The sequence below is a fragment of the Ranitomeya imitator genome, chromosome 3, assembly GCF_032444005.1.
Source record: "Ranitomeya imitator isolate aRanImi1 chromosome 3, aRanImi1.pri, whole genome shotgun sequence".
NCBI classification, from domain to species: Eukaryota; Metazoa; Chordata; class Amphibia; order Anura; family Dendrobatidae; genus Ranitomeya; species Ranitomeya imitator.
The window spans coordinates 532865812-532885835 of record NC_091284.1 but is presented as its reverse complement, the minus strand read 5'-3'; the positions used below and the strand labels follow the sequence as shown (position 1 = coordinate 532885835).

Genomic DNA, 20024 nt, shown 5'->3' with positions numbered 1-20024 from the left:
GCCGAATGGCCCAAGAGGTGCCCACTGACTGTCGAATGCTCCTTAATCCCTGAGTGTTCCTGACACAGTAGGATTCCTGACAGTACGATTCCTGAATAGCCGAGCGAATCCACTTGGCTAGTGTGGCCTTAGAAGTGGCTAGACCTTTCGTATGTCCCTCCAGAAGCAGGAAGACCGTATCCGACTTACGGAAGGGAGACGTCCGAGAGATGTACCGTCGAAGAGCCCTGACTACATCCAGAGTGTGGAGCACTTTCTCGATACGATGGGTTGGTGCCAGACAGAATGAAGGCAAGACAATCTCTTCATTGAGGTGAAAAGAATAAACAACTTTGGGCTGGAAGGAGGGAGAAGTCCTCAAAACTGCCTTGTCTGGATGAAAAAATCAGGAACAGGGGTCAGCAGAAAAGAGCTGCCAACTCCGAGACTCGTCTGATTGACGTAATTGCCACTACAAAAACCACTTTCCATGAGAGAAAGGTAAAGGTACCGTTACACTAAGCGACGCTGCAGCGATATAGGCAACGAGCCAATCGCTGCAGCGTCGCTGTTTAGGTCGCTAGGAGACGTCAAACACTGCAACACCAGAACGATGCAGGAGCGATGCAGTGACGTACTTATCGTTCTCGCCGGTTGTTAGCTCCATGTTAAAACATTGCTGGCATTGTTGCTTTTGCTGTCAAACATGACGAATCACGCCGACCTGACGACCAAATAAAGTTCCGGACTTATAGCTACGACCAGCAATGTCACAGCGGGATCCTGATCGCTGCTGCGTGTCAAACACAACGAGATCGCTATCCAGGACGCTGCAACGTCACAGATCGTTGTCGTTCTCATTGTAAAGTTGCTCAGTGTGAAGGTACCTTAAGGCTACCATCACACTTCCGTTGGTACGGGGCCGTCGCAAACCGTCGGCCCGACGGACGTTGTGCTAAATTTAGCACAACGTGGGCAGCGGATGCAGTTTTACAACGCATCCGCTGCCCATTGTGATGAGCGGGGAGGAGGGGGCGGAGTTTTGGCCGCGCATGCGCGGTCGAAAATGGCGGACACGTCGCACAAAAAAACGTTACATTGAACTTTTTTTGTGCCGACGGTCCACCAAAACACGACACATCCGTCGCACGACGGATGCGACGTGTGGCCATACGTCGCAATTCGTCGCTAATGCAAGTCTATGGAGAAAAAACGCATCCTGCGGGCAACTTTGCAGGATGCATTTTTTTCTCCAAAACGACGCATTGCGACATAGCCCAAACGACGGAAGTGTGAAAGTAGCCATAGGGAGATATCCTGCAAAGGCTCAAAAGGAGTCTCCTGAAGAATTCCGAGCACCAAATTCAGATCCCATGAATCTAGTGGCATTTTATAGGGAGGAGTCATGTGGGAATGAAAGTTTTTACCGGCTGTCTGGTGGCGATCTTCCGCTGGAATAGAACTGACAAAGCGGACACTTGTCCTTTGAGCGAGCTTAGGGCGAGACCTGACTAAACCTGATTGAAGGAATTCCAATATTGAAGGAATGGAAAACACCAGAGGAGAACGGCCATGGGCGTTGCACCATGAGAAGAAAATGCGCCAGGTGCTTTCATAAATGGAAGCGGTTTTCCTAGCACTAATCATGGTAGAGGACAACCCAGGGGTAAATCCAGCCTTGGCTAAAATCCAGGATTCAACGGCCATGCCATCAAAGCTAGGGCCCCTGGAGTTCTGGTGGTAAATCGGGCTCTACGAGTGAAGATCCAAGCGATCTGGTAGCCGCCAGGGGACGTCGGCAACCATTTGGACGAGTTCCGCGTACCATGCTCGGCGTGGCCAGTCTGGCACGACTAGGATCACTGGTACCCCCTCTGCCCTTATCTTCTTGATGACCCTGGGTAGCAGGGGAAGAGGAGGAAAGATGTACGGGAGCCAGAACTGATGCCACGACAGAACTAAGGCATCTGCTCCGATGGCGCGAAGGTCGAGTGATCAGGCAATGAACTGAGGAACCTTGTTGTTTAGTCTTGAGGCCATGAGATCCACATCCGGAGTCCCCCAGTGATGGCAAATCTGCTGGAAAATTTCCGGATTTGCCCGAGACGAGACCTTGGCGACTGAGGAAGTCCGCCGCCCAATTCTCCACACCTGGAATGTGGATCGCCGAGATGGGCCCTTGGTTCAGAGAGGCTTTCAGCGTCCAACACCTGAGGGTCTGCCTGACCTGCGGAGACAGACGGAAACGACGGTCAAGTGAGAACTGGCACCTGTCCCAGGCCAACAGCAGCGCATGTTGCAAGGGATGGAGATGGAACTGCGCGAACGGAACCGCTTCCGTCGCTGCAACCATTTTCCCGAGGATGCGCATGGTGAAACGAATGGAGTGGGGAACAGGGCAGGAAAGACTGCGCGCTCCCTGTTGTAAGGTTAGGATTTTCTCTGGAGGGAGAATGACCAACCCGCGGGAAGAGTCCAGGATCAATCGTAGAAAGGAAATTCGCTGAGCCGGCACCGGGGATGACTTCTTGAAGTTTATTTTCCAGTCCAGGCGAGAAAGAGTATCCACCGTGATACCTACAGACTCCTTGCAGGCATAATGGGACGGACCTTTGATCAGTAGGTCGTCCAGATACGGAAGTACTACCACTCCCCGAGCGTGAAGAATGGCCTTGACAGCTGCCATGACCTTGGTGAAAACTCTGGGGGCGGTGGCGAGGCCGAAGGGCAAGGCCACAAACTGGAAGTGTTCGTCCCTGAATGCAAAGCGAAGAACTGCTGATGAAAAGGGAAAATAGGGATGTGAAGATAAGCATCCTTGATGTCTGTGGATGCTAGGAACGCTCCTTCCATGGACGCGACAACAGAACAGAGGGAGTCCATCCTGAAACGTCGGACCCTTACAAACTTGTTTAACAGTTTTAGGTCTAGGATGGGTGGTAGAGATCCGTCCTTCTTCGGGACCATGAATAGGTTCGAGTAAAACCCCTGAAACTTTGGTCTTGAGGGACCGGAATTGATGACCCCGTCCCTTTGAAGCGGCCTGTATGGCCTGAAGAAAACCTGATGTCCTTGACTTTTGGGGGAAGGGTGTTTGGGAAGAAACAGGTGGGGTTAATGTTAAAAATGATAGTTTCGCAAAAATATTTAATCAGGACTATTCACCAGGTGCTTACTCTTTAAAGAAAAATGTCACGGTATTCTCATGAAAAATATAGTGGTTTATTGAATTATCCACCATTGCAGCAAAACATAAAAGTAGATGAAATAGTTACGAACAGATTGTCCATGTGTAAATATCAGCGCTTGTCTTTTTACTCATCTTTCCCAAGGCCATGAATGGTAAAACCGTCTGTGTGAAGCCTGAAGTCATCATGGCATGGAGTAGAATTATGGCATGGCTAACAGCTGTTGCTTCTTCATCTGTTGTCCATGGAGAATGATGTGTAGGAAGGAGGTGGCCACCCCCACGTGACAAAAAGCCCCCCACCCTCCTTAGAGACGTTATTTATATGTCCAACACAGATCACGTGTTCCCTGTATATGGTGATAACTTATGCTCTGAGCTACATACACAGAAATAGCTTTTGTAATGTCCGCAAGAAGCAATGTGCTCAGTACAGAATTGAGAATATGAATGATTCAATAAATATTTAACAGTTAAGAAAACTCGATTTTGCATCCGGAGGACACCAGCTCTCTCACCCACTCATCGTGCACGACGGAGAGCCAAGCTTGACAATGAAAGTAGGCGGCCGCCTACTGTGTCGGTGTCCACCGGATGTTGCGACGAGTCATTGCGTAGAAGGTCTAAGGGATCTGGATCCCTTAGAGTTAGATGGCCTTGGTCTGGATTTCCAGGAACGGTTGGGTCTGTATGAGACCTGGGAGTTTCTGTCTCCCCGCGGATTTCATCCCGAACCAGAAGCGAAAGATGTAAACGACCAACCAGAGTTGTTGTGAAAGGGCCGGAATCTAGACTGTTGTTGATTCCGAGAAGGCCGGGTCGGTCTTTGCTACGGGAGAAACGTACTTTTTCCTCCGGTAGCATCAGAAATAATCTGGTCTAGTTTCCCCCAAATAAACAACCAGCTTGATAAAGGTAAAGAAGTCAACGACTTTTTGAAAGCGGAATCTGCTCGCCAGTCCCAAAAGCCACAAGGCTCTTCTGATCGAGACTGCATTTGCAGCCGCCAGAGCAGCGCAATTAGCCGCATCTATGGAGGCGATAACTACGAAGTCCCCGGAGGAAGATTGCCGTCCTGGACGGTTGTGGTTAATCAGTGGGAATTTTGACTGTGGACCCGTCAGAAAAGGACAGGATTGTTTTGGATGTGAGGCGCGAAACTGCAGGATCCACTGAAGGAGAGTGTAGCCAATCCTTCATTAGGTCCGTAGCGAAGGGGTATCTGGCTTCGGTAGACTTTTGACCCGTAAATCGTTTATCTGGGTGTTCCCTGTGTTTCTGGACAATGTCCTTAAACTCAGGATGATTAGCAAAAAACTTTTGGACGTGCTTAGTCCTCTTAAAAGACACCACATGTTCCGGGGTGGATATGGATTCCTCGTCCAGTATTAGCATCTTGTTGACTGCTTCAATAAGGGAACCAAGCAACTCCTGACAGGTCGTGGAGTCCTGGATGAAAGACCCCTCAGACTCGTATTCAGAGTCATGTGCGCTGCGACCCTCGGGGTAGGGGAGCAAGTTGAGCTCACAGATGCCGAAGCTCGAAAGTGTACAGGAGACGAGTCATGGGCCCTTTTTCTGGAGCCCTGAGCCAAACGTGATTCTGCTGAGGTCAACGGGGGGAGAGGAACTCCGGAGAGAGTCTAGCGCTTTAGCCAGGGGGTCCATAAGATCGTGACAGGAAAGCGGCCCACTCAGGAGGGCTAGGCTCGGCGGGGTCGGTGGAGACATTGGAGGTGGTGGCGGAGGGCGGCTGCACACATGCTGGGTCACAGTTCGTGCATAAAGGAGTATCGTGAGCACGTGGCAGGGTAGAATTGCAAGTGGCACATGAAGTAAAAAACACTTTTATTTACCCGTTTGGCCTCCTTAGATTGAGACATACTGTGTGCTAGCGATCGCAGCGCTATTACAGCAGAGAAGGGGTTAAGCTTTCTTCTAGGGCTGAAGCAGCTTACCCAGATCCTGTCTGTGTCCCCAGGGGAGGAAAACTGGTGAGGCTCAGCGTGTCAGGGAACCGCAGCGTGGAGAGGATTCAGTGGGTCCTCTGCAGATGCCAGAAACACTTTGACCCCCGAGATTACAAGCGGCCCTTCTCGTGCAGGACGAGAAGCGCCAGAAACGTAGATGGCTCGAGTAGTGGGCAGCGCCAAGAACAAGAGGCCTAGTCTGGCGAAAAGCCGGGGACTAAATTTTTGGGCGTGCCGGCGAAGATAACCGGGTCTGTGGGCGGCCCATGACGAGAAGTCGCCGGCCAACCGCCGCTGGCAGCAAGCCAGCGGCTTCTCACCCCGGGGACCAGGCCCGTGCCAGCCCTTAGGAGGGAGGCGCAATACAGCAGGAGGGTAAGAGCTCAATCCATCCTTCCTATAGCAGGAAGTGGAGAGCACCCTCCGCGATCCTGGGGCTGTTATAACGCCATTCAGTGGGCCTTCGCTACTGCGTTCTGCCATTAGAAGGATCCCATGCTTGTGGTCTCGGCCCCAGAGAGGAACATGAAGAGATATCGACATGTGCTCGCCGTCTTACAGGGGGTGGGGAGATTGGGACCATGAAGGAACCGTTGCCCCAATGGAGTCTATTTCGGCATGCCCCGGACGTCGCTGGAGAGGAGAAACGGGGAGGTATACTCTGCGTTCTCGCCTGTTGATGGTTCGGGGGAGAGCGGATCCAGAAAGGAATCCGTCGCCCCCTTCACTCTGTTAATTAAAAATAGAAAGGTTATAAAACAAAATAAAATAAAAAAAGCGTTGGGGTCTGACACCACACGCTAGTGCCTCCTACAGACACTAACCAAGAACTGGTTCATTATTGGCCAGAGAGAGGGTGTGTACTGCGGAGGAGGAGTTAATTTCTTATGTGTTCATTTACAGTCCTCCTAGTGGCAGCAGCATAACACCCATGGTCCTGTGTCCCCCAATGAGGCATAGGAGAAATCACAGGAATAGTAATGGCAAAAGAAAAAAAAATAAATCTTCATTTTAACCCAATACAAAAAACTAAACAGATCGATCATGGAAAATGGTAGGAAAAAAAAAAAAGTCAAAACTTGAACATATTAGTTTTGAAATAAAAAAAAAAAAAAAAAAAAAAACTTTTTGCATCCTGAACAGGTGTGCTTTGGGGCTCATGAGGATAATATGGATGTCACATGCACTTGTTGGAATGTATATAGAAACCTTTCCCTTTTATTAAGCGATGTATTTTGGAGTATAGACCCAATCACCAGGAATGATGCGTTATTGTGTGTCCTGTATTGTGCAGGCTTCCAGCAGTCTGTCCCATTATACAAAATACATCACAAGAGGAACACAGCCACTATGTCCCATAAAATATCAATCTTTATTCAAAATATAAATATATATATAAAACACAAAACATCGGAACAGGTACATTCAGTAAATAATGGGGTTGGTAAGACCAACTAAATAACACCATAAAACAAGGGCTACATGGTGTCCCCCATAAGCGCACAAAAAATATAGTGTGAATAATGCAATTATTATCAATCCATAATCAGTGTGGGAATACAGGCCAGAATAGTAATATTATCTAGTAGATGTAACAAAAACTGGGGATAAGCCATGCACATGAGTGATAAATATACTGCTAATGCAGATGGGCATGAACACCCATTATGTCCATAGCTCATCCCATGTAGTCACCAGTACATAAAAAAGATGGCCACAATTGAAACCCAGACAATTACCTATAAGTGCGCCAGCATGGGGGGATCCAGAGCCCACCCCGACGCGCGTTTCGGAGCGCTACAGCGGCTCCTTCCTTCTATTCTGGCCTGTATTCCCACACTGATTATGGATTGATAATAATTGCATTATTCACACTATATTTTTTGTGCGCTTATGGGGGACACCATGTAGCCCTTGTTTTATGGTGTTATTTAGTTGGTCTTACCAACCCCATTATTTACTGAATGTACCTGTTCCGATGTTTTGTGTTTTATATATATATTTATATTTTGAATAAAGATTGATATTTTATGGGACATAGTGGCTGTGTTCCTCTTGTGATGTATTAGGATTCCTGTTTCACAGTTGTCCCTAGTATTCTGGTCCTTATATGCACACGTATCACATTATATTTCATTACAGACATTAACTATCTGATATTTTAGTGTGTGATTTAGATGTGTAATATATGTACTACAATTGTTTCATCACCCATTATACAAAGTAGCGCAGCAAAACACTGCCTTTTCTACTGGGCAATGGAAACATTCAATATATGCAATATTAAAAAAATATGTTTATGAGAAATTAAGTAGTGTATTTTTGGACTACATCATTCTTATCAGACAGAAGCAACAGAGGATTTTGGAAAAACCCCTTTCCTGGTCCAGCTCCTCTGCAGACAGTTTAACTTGCATGGACAACAGTGGCAACCAGTGTATGTGGAGGAGCAATTCGACAGGTTCGCATATCGGCTGTAAAACTCTAAGGCCATGTTCACACTTTACGGTTTTTACAGCGGAACCGCGGCGATTTTGCCGCTGCGGGTCCGCTGCAGTTTCCATTGCGTTTACAGTAACATGAAAACCCTATGGAAACCGCTGTGCACATGCTGCGGGAAAAACTGCGCGGGAGCGCAGCGGTTTACAATCCGCAGCATCTCACTACTTTGTGCAGAATCGCGGCGATTCTGCACCTACAGGAATGCATTGATCCGCTTACTTCCCGCATGGGGCTGTGCCAACCATGCAGGAAGTAATGCGGATAATGTGCAGATGGTGCCCAGGGTGGAGGAGAGGAGACTCTCCTCCATGCCCTGGGAACCATATTTGTGTAAAAAAAAAAAAAAAAGAATTAAAATAAAAAATAATGATATACTCTCCCTCTGAAGTCTCAGCGCTGCACGCGGCCGTCCGGTCGCAGGGTTGCTATGAGAGCAGGACCTGCGGTAACGTCGCGGTCACATGACCGTGACGTCACGAAGGTCCTTCTCGCATAGCATCTTTGGAACAGGACCGCCGCGTGCAGCGCCGAGGAGATCGGGACGTCAGAGGGTGAGTATATCATTATTTTTAACATTACTATTGATGCTGCATATGCAGCATCAATAGTAAAACAAGTGCAGGATTAAACCCGCAGCGGAACCCGCAACACAAACCGCGATAAATCTGCAGGGATAACCGCAGCGGGTTTGCCCTACAGATTTATCAAATCTGCTGCGGGAAAACCCGCGGGAGAACCCGCAGCCCCTTCCTACGTGTGCACATAGCCTAATGGTGATACTTCCCTGAGCAATTCTGACGTCCAAATGCCCCATCATGCCTATGCAAGGGGACATCAATCACCTAAAAGAGACATAAGAGTAGCAGGAACAATATTGTAGAATACTAGAAATCCAAAGATCATTACCTTCCTGTTTTCATTTGTAATGGGGATTTTATCTCCATTCTCTTTTAAGTCATGCATCAGGGGATTCCCAAACAGATCAGTCTGAGATATCTGAAACGTCATCATCATGTCATCTTCCACGTTGCCCTCGTACGCCGATAGATCTTTTAAACTTTGGTACAGGATCTGCACGACAGGTCTTTTAATTACACACAATTTCTTAGCTTGAAGAAAATGTGATGACACTCAGAAGTTACGCCAAGGCGGAAAACTGTATATTTCATTTAAGAGACTTAATCTAAACTCAATTAGAATTTTAAAGTGGAAAATCCCTCTAAAAATAGCATTCATAGTTATAGGCTCAAATAGTAATTCTAGCACAACTTGGCAGAAAACAAGAAATGTGCAAAAATATAAATTTAATGTCAGTTTCTACATAGCTTAATTTCTATCAAATGCCATTGGAAAAAAATGGTTTTTGGAACAATGAGACATAACTTGTACTGCTACAGGCATCTTATGGGACATCGCATATAAAACCCTCAGAAAGCAATAAGACACTAAAGAACTTATTACCATACTTACAGGGTGAGAATCGGACAAGTCACGAAACGTTCCTTTTTTCCCCATCAGCTTTCTATACACAACCATTGGAAAATGCACATCTAGAATGCAATTGTTGTAAATTGCAAGGCCCAGTACAATTCCAATGAGCGTAAACTGTCCTTCAGTTTCAAATGAAGATGGATTGAACCAGAAGAGTCTTGTAGACTCATCATAGGTAAACATGCCTGCAAATAAAGAGATTTTCGCTGAACACAAATAATGCAACAAAGTCCTGGAATCATATGCAGAGAAATACCAGTAAACATGGACCCTTATACGATGCACTGTTCCTTATGTTCTATTTACCACGCGAGATCATGAACGAGTTTTCCTAGGAATGGTTGCTCATGATAAGCAGCTGCGGATCACCCAGTGAACAAGTAAAATGATGTTTGTCAGGTGAAATGATCTTCTGTGCTGCACAAAAGAACATCCTTTCCGGCAGCGCATCGTCATGTGTAAACAGGACTTGATCTGCTGGGAACAATGGTCGCCTATTCACACTGAGTGATTACAGATTATTCAGCATTGCTAAAGGCCCCGTCACACTTAGCGACGCTAAAGCGATCCCGACAACGATACGACCTGTCAGGGATCCTTGCTGCGTCGCTATGTGGTCACTGGTGAGATGTCACACAGTGCGATCTCCCCAACGACGCAGCAGCGATGCGGCGACCTGTAGCGACCTGTACAACGATGTCACATGGCAGCTATTTTATGACGATTCAGACCTCAATGAGGGACGTCCTGTCAACGAGGTCGTTGGTAAGGTGTCAAACACAGCGATGTGTGCTACCCAGCGGGACCTCAACGATCAAAAAAAGGTCCAGGCCATTCTGACACGACCAGCGATCTCACAGCAGGGGCCTGGTCGCTGCTACGTGTCACACATAGCGAGATCGCTACTGAGGTCGCTGTTGCGTCACAAAACTTGTGACTCAGCAGTGATCTCGCTAGCGATCTCGCTTTGTGTGACGGGGGCTTAAGAGTGTCTGATTGTGTAAACAGGTTACAGTTGACAGCAAACAATGCTGATCGGAGGTCTTTTAGTGCCGCACATCTTGTGATGTAAACCAATAGCAAAGGAAAAATAATGTCTAGCTTACAGTATGTATATAGGAAAAACTTGACTACTCACTACTCAGCCCTCTTAGTGATTGAGATAGCAGCATGGAGGGGGTTTATACACAGATCTGCTGTAGAGAGGGGAGAAAGTATCTGAAGTCTTATGAAAAGCAGAGGAAACAGGTCATAGACAAGGAGAAAAGAATATGAAAAGGAAATAAGTACAGGAAAGAAGCTGTGAAAGTGAAGAAGAGCAGCAGGCTGGATACACACAGAGCTCACACCTAGCTTATGTTATTGGGCGAGAGGCTTCCACAAGAGGAAAATCTGAAACTTGGAGCAGGCTGTAAACTGCATATTAGGGGATCCAAAAAAATGTATAAAGAAATAAAGCTAATAATGGTTAGCTTTAGAACTAACATATTAAAACGATTTTGGGGGGTCAGGAGTTATTTTCAATGCAGCATACTCTGAACATGTAACTTTTGTGGTGTTTCTCAAATTCTATGTTCATTCGTGTCCATACAATGACTGCAGGTGGAGGAACATGTGACCATCAGCCTCCACCAATAGAAAAGCAGCTTTCCCCTTTGTAGTGTCTTATACATAGGAGGACAGTCTGGTCACATGCTTCTCCACCAGCCGCCATTGTATGGACAGAAGTGCTATGCAGTAAGTGAGGAGAGGTTCCCTGGTGTTTTCCACAGATTGACATTAAACAGATTTGGCCCCATATGAGGAGTTGTCATTACGTAGGTGTCTTCCAAACCCGCACCGAAGCAGATGAATGACAAAATGGCATTATATAATAACATTAAGACGATCAAACAGGAATCTAAAAAGGTGGAAGCTATTATAGAATAAAGAATTAAAAGCACAATTCGAGAACCGCATTAATAAAGGAAAAGCATCATGTACACACATTATAGGGCTCACCTATATCAGGGTTAAAGATTTCCTCAACAACCAGTTGGAAAAACTCTTTGGAAACTCCTCCTTCGTCCACTCCCTGCTCGCCCTCAAACTCCACATACAACTGCTTCTTCAGGTCTGCTGGGTTCTCCATAGCAATCATCTCTAGCTGAAGGCAGGGAACCGGCAATTTAAGGAAAAACAATGCACTTCACGTTATATTCTTCATCATAGGACCAGATGGACAAGTCATTTATTACGAGAGAATAACAATCATATTGGTTCCTTACTACCTAAAATGGAAATAATCATAAGGGGGCTTCTCCTCAGTCATGGAGTCAGATTCTTCTAAACAAATTTTCTAGGGCTTTAATAATGCTGGCATGTTCTGTGCTGATCAATTGAATATCGGGGTGGTGACGTCTCCTTTAGTGTTCACCCACACACAGCTCCTGCCAGTCAGTCCTGGATGTGCCTGGCACAACATGTCTTCCGAACAGGAGCGGTCTGCAGTTCATACACAACTGCCTGCACGACATGCTGTAGCTGGGTACACGTTAACATGGAGCCAGCTCCGGCACTACATGCAGTTGTATGATCGTCTGTCCACATACAGTTTCATTATTGTCAGCATGTTCCCTGTTTACGCTATGTAATGGTCAGTTTCTCCAAATACCGTATGTGTTACTGATGCACACAAGTGACTAGTACAACCTCTGCGCAGTCAGGTAAAGCTGCACCCAGGTGCTGGACAGCCGTCTCATCCATATGATGTAGGGGCGTAGGACCAGACATACCCGTCCCCTTCATGGACACAATGCCAATTACACTAGTGTGATTAGAGATCAGCTAGGCACACGTCTGGTCACATGCCCCTCCATTATATGGATGAGAACACTGTAGACGAAAAGGCTTTACCTTCAGTAATAGAGAAAACCATCCTTGTAGGGGATATAATATCAAGATCTTTGTATACACGCTTAACACTTGTTAATATTACCTAGAGGCCAAGCCGTTTAAGGCTATGTGCCCACGTTGCAAAAATGCTTGACAAGTGTGACCAACTTTTTACTATTGATGCTGCCTATGCAGCATCAATAGTAAGGCTGCCGTCACACTAGCAGTATTTGGTCAGTATTTTACATCAGTATTTGTAGCCAAAACCAGGAGTGGAACAAATAAAGGAAAAGTATAATAGAAACATATGCACCACTTCTGCATTTATCACCCACTCCTGGTTTTGGCTACAAATACTGATGTAAAATACTGACCAAATACTGCTAGTGTGACGGCAGCCTAAAAGTTAGAATGTGAAAAATAATTTAAAAAAATAAATAAATATGGTTATTCTCACATTCCGACGGTCCCCGATCTCCTCAGCGGCGCTCCCGGTGTGTTCCGTTCCCAGGGATGCTTTGTGCGGAGGACCTTTGCGCCGTCATGGTTGCGTGATCGCGTTGTCATCTCAGGTGATTCGCACAATGCATCCCTGGGAACGGAAGCCGCCATGTGCACCGCCGAGAGGCGGGAGGACTCCGGGGGCCATCAAAAGGTAAGTATATCCACATTTTTTATTTTAATTTTTTTTTTTTTTTTCTACAGGGATAGTGTACTTGGGGCCTGAAGGAGAGTCTCCTCTCCTCCAGACCCGGGTACCATCCCGCACATGAATCGCTCACTTTACGCACGGTGGGCATAGCCACATGCGTAAAGTGAACGTTTCAATGTAATCCTATGGCGGCGTAATCGCTGCGATTCCGCAGAAATAATGAACATGCTGCAGATTTTACCGCTACAGTGGTGCAAAAAAGTATTTAGTCAGTCAGCAATAGTGCAAGTTCCACCACTTAAAAAGATGAGAGGCGTCTGTAATTTACATCATAGGTAGACCTCAACTATGGGAGACAAACTGAGAAAAAAAAATCCAGAAAATCACATTGTCTGTTTTTTTAACAATTTATTTGCATATTATGGTGGAAAATAAGTATTTGGTCAGAAACAAACAATCAAAATTTCTGGCTCTCACAGACCTGTAACTTCTTCTTTAAGAGTCTCCTCTTTCCTCCACTCATTACCTGTAGTAATGGCACCTGTTTAAACTTGTTATCAGTATAAAAAGACACCTGTGCACACCCTCAAACAGTCTGACTCCAAACTCCACTATGGTGAAGACCAAAGAGCTGTCAAAGGACACCAGAAACAAAATTGTAGCCCTGCACCAGGCTGGGAAGACTGAATCTGCAATAGCCAACCAGCTTGGAGTGAAGAAATCAACAGTGGGAGCAATAATTAGAAAATGGAAGACATACAAGACCACTGATAATCTCCCTCGATCTGGGGCTCCACGCAAAATCCCACCCCGTGGGGTCAGAATGATCACAAGAACGGTGAGCAAAAATCCCAGAACCACGCGGGGGGACCTAGTGAATGAACTGCAGAGAGCTGGGACCAATTTAACAAGGCCTACCATAAGTAACACACTACGCCACCATGGACTCAGATCCTGCAGTGCCAGACGTGTCCCACTGCTTAAGCCAGTACATGTCCGGGCCCGTCTGAAGTTTGCTAGAGAGCATTTGGATGATCCAGAGGAGTTTTGGGAGAATGTCCTATGGTCTGATGAAACCAAACTGGAACTGTTTGGTAGAAACACAACTTGTCGTGTTTGGAGGAAAAAGAATACTGAGTTGCATCCATCAAACACCATACCTACTGTAAAGCATGGTGGTGGAAACATCATGCTTTGGGGCTGTTTCTCTGCAAAGGGGCCAGGACGACTGATCCGGGTACATGAAAGAATGAATGGGGCCATGTATCGTGAGATTTTGAGTGCAAACCTCCTTCCATCAGCAAGGGCATTGAAGATGAAACGTGGCTGGGTCTTTCAACATGACAATGATCCAAAGCACACCGCCAGGGCAACGAAGGAGTGGCTTCGTAAGAAGCATTTCAAGGTCCTGGAGTGGCCTAGCCAGTCTCCAGATCTCAACCCTATAGAAAACCTTTGGAGGGAGTTGAAAGTCCCGTGTTGCCAAGCGAAAAGCCAAAAACATCACTGCTCTAGAGGAGATCTGCATGGAGGAATGGGCCAACATACCAACAACAGTGTGTGGCAACCTTGTGAAGCCTTACAGAAAACGTTTGACCTCTGTCATTGCCAACAAAGGATATATTACAAAGTATTGAGATGAAATTTTGTTTCTGACCAAATACTTATTTTCCACCATAATATGCAAATAAATTGTTAAAAAAACAGACAATGTGATTTTCTGGATTTTTTTTTTCTCAGTTTGTCTCCCATAGTTGAGGTCTACCTATGATGTAAATTACAGACGCCTCTCATCTTTTTAAGTGGTGGAACTTGCACTATTGCTGACTGACTAAATACTTTTTTGCCCCACTGTATGTGATTCCGCAGCGGAAAAATCCGCAGCATGGGCACAGCAACTGCGGAATACCATAGGATTGCATGGGAATGCGGCTTTTAAATGTTTTTATGCGTTTCCGCTGCGGCAAAAAACGCAGCAGAAACGCATTAAAAAACGCAACGTGGGCACACAGCCTAAGTGTTATTCCCACAAGTGAGTGTCACCTTCAAAATGCCTTTTACCATCTGTAAAGTGATACAGGGGACTCCACCTCTATAAAACCCATACTAGCAGTGGACCAGCTGGTGCAGCGCTCGTTAAAGGGAAGGTGCCACCAGTTTTCTTGTATTTTGTTTTTTTGTGAAATTAAGCTTAAAACAGTAATTAAAATGTATTAATGCAATGTTTGCACTGTTTGCAAACATTTCTATATGAAAAATATTAAATATTTTTCTACAAATATACATATTTACCACTAGGGGGAGCATTTTCCGTTTTAGACCTCAAGCAGCTATAGTAAGATTTAGCAGCTTTCCGGTTAGCAGCAAAATTGGGGCAGTAACTGCTGACATCACCATTTCCCTCCCCTTTTGGGTGGTCTAATATCCCTGGGGCAGAATGAAGAGCAGCATCACAGGGCAGCACCATTTTGTGTGTGACTGCCCTGTGACCTGCTGTCACCAGCAGTTACTGCATCAGAGGCACAGCTTGTTTACAGAGGAGCAGAATACAGTGGACTCAGCAGCATTTTTTGTGAACAACATTCTTGCCATCCCCCTTCCCCCACCTTAATCCCTGTCCTGTCAGCTGCCCTGCTCTCTCTCCAGTGTCACCTCCCTCTCTGCAGGCTGTGAGTGCAGCTTACCAGAGATCACAGGGACTGTGTGTGAGGGGGAGGGGGAGACACAGCAGGAGAAGCACACAGAGCAGAATGTGAGGAGCAGAGGATGTCTGCCCACTGTGCCCAGGACGTGCCTACCTGGAGTACAGAGGAGCAGTGAGCGCTTCTTCTGTCCTGCAATAGAGAGTAAGTGGAGCTCGAAAGATAGCACAGAGCTATAATAAAATGGCAGCTAGTCACACCTACAGCAGTGAGTTGTGCAGCCCACAGAGGCGGCCCAGCTCACTGCTAATGCTGCTGCAATGTTACAGATAGGAGATAATAGACCGGCGCTGACCCTATGTCCATGGGGTGCCGTAAAATGACACTGATAGTGCCCTGCTACTGCTGCGAAACCAAGATGTCAGCCCCCAGTGCATTCTTTAAACTCATATAACACATGAAATCTGTTTCACATGCATTTCAAACCTGCTTATAGCAGCATGTTATGCTATATTACAGTGATTTATTAATGACCTACAAACGCGGTACCTTCCCTTTAAAGTAACCCATTTACTCCATGTGCACAAGGGAGCTTTGGTGCACCCATGGTGTGGCCATGAGCTGGATGCAATAATGCTCCCTCAATTTGCATCTTAGGAGCTGCCCTAGTTTGTGATTGGCAGCACTCCGTAATAAAGCATGTGCAGGGTTACTGGATGGACTCACAGTGGTTGGGGGAGTTCTCCTTCATGTTTTTTTTTTTTTTTGGTCTGTGGACAAAGAAATGCAGAGTGGTGAACATGCCCAGCCACAGACACCCAGCGTCTGTGCGCACCCACACATATTTGGGGCAGTGTGCACTGTGCATCACAAGCTAGGGTAGTCCACACAACACAAAGCGAGGAGGCGTAGGGCTGTGGGGGCACACGTTCAGGATTTTTCATGGTTTTGCGCTTTAAAAACGCGATAAAACTGTGAAAAAAAATGCATACCTTAAGCATCCTATTACAATGCCATGCCCACCATGCGGGAAGTAAGCGGATCATGTGCGGTTAGTACCCAGGGTGGAGGAGAGGAGACTCTCCTCCAGACCCTGGGAGCCATATACCTGTAAAAAATATAAAGAAAATAAAAAATCGTGATATGCTCACCTTCCGGCATCCCCGGCAGTCTTCCCGCTCCTCGCGATCCTTCCGTTCCCAGGGATGCTTTGCGGCAATGACCTGTGATGATGTAGCAGTCTCGCGAGACCTCTACGTCATCTGGGGTCATTGCCGCGAGGCATTATTGGGAATGGGAGCATCGCGAGGAGCGGGAACGCTGCCGGGGCCATTGGAAGGTGAGAATATCACGATTTTTTATTTATTTATTTTTTATTATTATTTTAACATGAGATCTTTTTACTATTGATGCTGCATAGGCAGCCTGTCAATTAGTTTTCCAAGCAACGCTACTGATCGCATGCGTTTTACCCGTGGCACAGTTGTGGAATCTCCGCTGCAATTCCGGACGTGTGCACATAGCCTAAAGGTGCAGCCAGCTCACAACCATGAGTGCACCAGAGCCCTAATTTACATATGGATTAATAATTCTTTCCACAAGCACTGTACCAGTAGCAAGTACAGTGCTAGGATTAAGTCACCTACATTACTGCAATTTACTTCTTAAAATCCTCTCAGTTCTCAAGGCCACCACTGCAGTCTAACAGCAGCAGGCAAACGTGCAGCGCTTACAAGTTCATTGAAATAAATCTTTGAGAGCACTTTAAAGTTGGTCGGATCGTCCATGCACTATAAAAATGCTGGTGAGGCAAAGCTGCTCTACCTTGCAGCACTAGAGGGTACCATATTTTTTGGACTTCAGGACACACCTTTCCACAAAAAATGTTTTGGGGAAAATGGGGGTACATCTTATAGTCCAATAGCTTACGGGGGAGGGGGAGATGTGAGTCGGGTGCTAGTGTGGGCCCTGGGCTCGGAGGAGAGGGTGTTTGGAGGGGTGACCCTGTGAGTCCCAGGCTGGTAGGACGGGGTGTTCAGCAGTGCTCAGGCCCTGCCGACATTCTGCTAAAGCCCAGAGCCCCCGCACTTCCATGGTTTCAATGCAAATAAATCTGGGAATATGGCTGCCTGAGGAGGCACATGCGCAGACTAAGGTCTCGGCACTAAGATCGAATTCAGTGTCTCCGGGAAAATAGCTGCCGAAGTCCATCCCATCGAAACCATGGAAGTGCGGGGTTTCCAGGCTTTCACAAAATGTCGGTGGAGAACCGCAAAGCCGAGTACCGCCAAACACCCCCTTCTACCATCCTGGAATGGGACTTGCAGCATCACACTACCTGCGACCCCCACCTCCCATCCCCACCTGTAAGCGGAATTCGGACTGCAAGACAAACCCCCACTTGACGTATTAATTTTTTTTCTATTTTTCTCCTGAAAATTTGGGGTAAAACTTATGGTCCAATGCATTTTATAGCCTGAAAAATACAGTGTATTGTTTCTTTCAGGCCAGCAGCATGATAAAGCCACAGACCCGAACTATCAATCAAGCAGAAGAGCACTGCCCCTGACAAACCGTAAGCTGGGAGGAAGGGAAACGGTGCGCTCTTGCATAAGATTAGACAGTCCCTCTATACGCTCACATTATTTCACACCTAGGTGACATTTAATAATTTAAGAAATGATAAAAGTTACTTTCTGGAAGCTTGATGAAGACTCAAGTCACAATTTAATTATTGGATTCTTCTGTGCAAAAGTTAATTCTTAACATTTAATGAAGAGCATTATAAAAACACCACTATCCTAAAAAAAAAAAAATTAAATTTCTCATCTAATTAATTATAAATCAGGTATCAGGTTCTGCAGTTGTGTAACAATTAAGCTTTTTATCGGTCTTATCTGCAGTAACAAAGGTTAACCTACTTCCAGTGAAGCAATATTCTGATTACTAACCAGAGTCCCGACTATCTGCCGGCTCCGTGTGGTGAATAAGTAACAAAGTAAAGGGAGACTAACGAGGAGATTAAAATATGGTCATTAAAAGGAATCTGATACAATGACTCTTCACCTCTCCCCAAAAAAACTGTATATACGGTGATATTACTCTCTGAATGTTTCACATCTTTATTTATGCAATCTATTGCTTCCTGGCTGGGGGTGGCCGTTTTGAAGTTTAAGTTCTCTGTGCTTTCCCTGGCTGTAGTCCCTGCCCAGCCCCACCTAGCTCTGCAGTACAGCCAGTGAGCTGTCACTCAAGGAGAGAAAAGTGGGGCTGAGAGAACAACAGATTAAGGGAGGAGGAGACATGGGAAGCTCTCAGTCATGCCCAGAGCACTGAAGCCTTATTTCCATATGAATTAAAACAAATGTAAATAGATTGCATGAGTAAAAGTGTATATGAGAGAGCAACATGACCATAGAAAGTTTGATTGTGTAGAGAGGGAAGAGGGTAAATGGGGTACTGCAACAAAACATACATGGACAGGGCAAGAGGACCTGGGTCTGATGAAATGCTACTACAACAGCAGACCAAATGAAAGATAAATGAAGCATATGAGAAAACTATGGATGGATACAAGACCTGTATGTCCATTTCCCAACATTTCAAGGTCATAAAAAGGAAGCTATTATAACTTGAAGTGGACCAACTGCATTTCACATTCACACTTCAGAACCACCTGGAAGAACAACATGTGAAACCTTCTGAAAATCTTCTTCCAACCCTGCAACTAGAGTACTGCAGCTGACCTGAAACAGAAAATCATAAACTAAATACCATCAACACCAGAGACTGCCCTTGCATGAATACCAACCAACATAACGCAAGCTAACGAATAGATCTATCGCACTGCCACAGTAATCCTGCAAATGCTCAGCCATACAACCTACAAGAACAGAAGTACATGCCCCCTTGGAAAAGAACATTGGAAACAAAGATCAAGATGAGAGAAATTAGCCAACTAACAGAAGAGTGGACAGATCAAGGATAAGTTCAAGCTGGACAAGTATAGAGGCCTGACTCCATATAAGCCCTAGAGACTGCTAAACAGAGGATCACGGCACTTGCTGCAAGATTAAGGAGATACCCTAGAGAAGTCGAGGCGAGGAAAATAAATGCCCTGTTCTCCTTAAGAACCAAAAGGTGTGCTCCCAATTATAAAGCCAAAAGCACAGAGGCAGCAACTCCAACAGCAGAGACTGAACAATACTGGAGGAACACGGGAGAAAAAAACAACATGGAAAGAAGAAATATAAGCCAGCTCACCCGTGATGCATAAACCAAACTTCAGGAGCACGGACACGCTATGTCCAGGCGTATAAAGTCCAAAAAAAGAAGAGAATGTCCAGCTTCACTGAATCCGTAAAAAAGAGTTTTCTTTATTCACAAACTTTAAGCATAGAGGATACAGACTTCAGCACGAACCATATGGGTAAGAATATCAATATCATTGATTAAGGGAGCTTAGTCTCCAGAAACGCGTTGAGATTCTTACCCATAAGGTTCGTGCTGAAGTCTGTATCCTCTATACTTAAAGTTTGTGAATAAAGAAAACTCTTTTTTACTGATTCAGTGAAGCTGGACATTCTCTTTTTTTTTTTTTTTTTTTTAGAAAAAAGAACACCAGCACACATTGGCTGCGAAGTGTGAAAATGAAACAGTAACCTCCTAGAACAAGAACCAGTCACCATTACAGAAACAGACATCCAACAGCATGTCAAGAACATGAA

General features: G+C 45.8%; 1 protein-coding gene across 3 annotated transcripts in view; it reads right to left on the bottom strand.

The window, feature by feature from the left end:
- The window catches only part of UBE3A (ubiquitin protein ligase E3A), a 99503-nt gene that overhangs the window by 18390 nt on the left and 61089 nt on the right, over positions 1-20024 (bottom strand). For all 3 annotated transcript variants that reach the window (XM_069757812.1, XM_069757813.1, XM_069757811.1), the window contains exons 5-7: positions 11131-11275; positions 9109-9314; positions 8545-8709 (exon numbers count right to left, since the gene is read on the bottom strand). In XM_069757812.1, coding sequence (XP_069613913.1) covers positions 8545-8709; positions 9109-9314; positions 11131-11275 — 516 coding nt within the window. The remainder of the gene's footprint in view (positions 1-8544; positions 8710-9108; positions 9315-11130; positions 11276-20024) is intronic.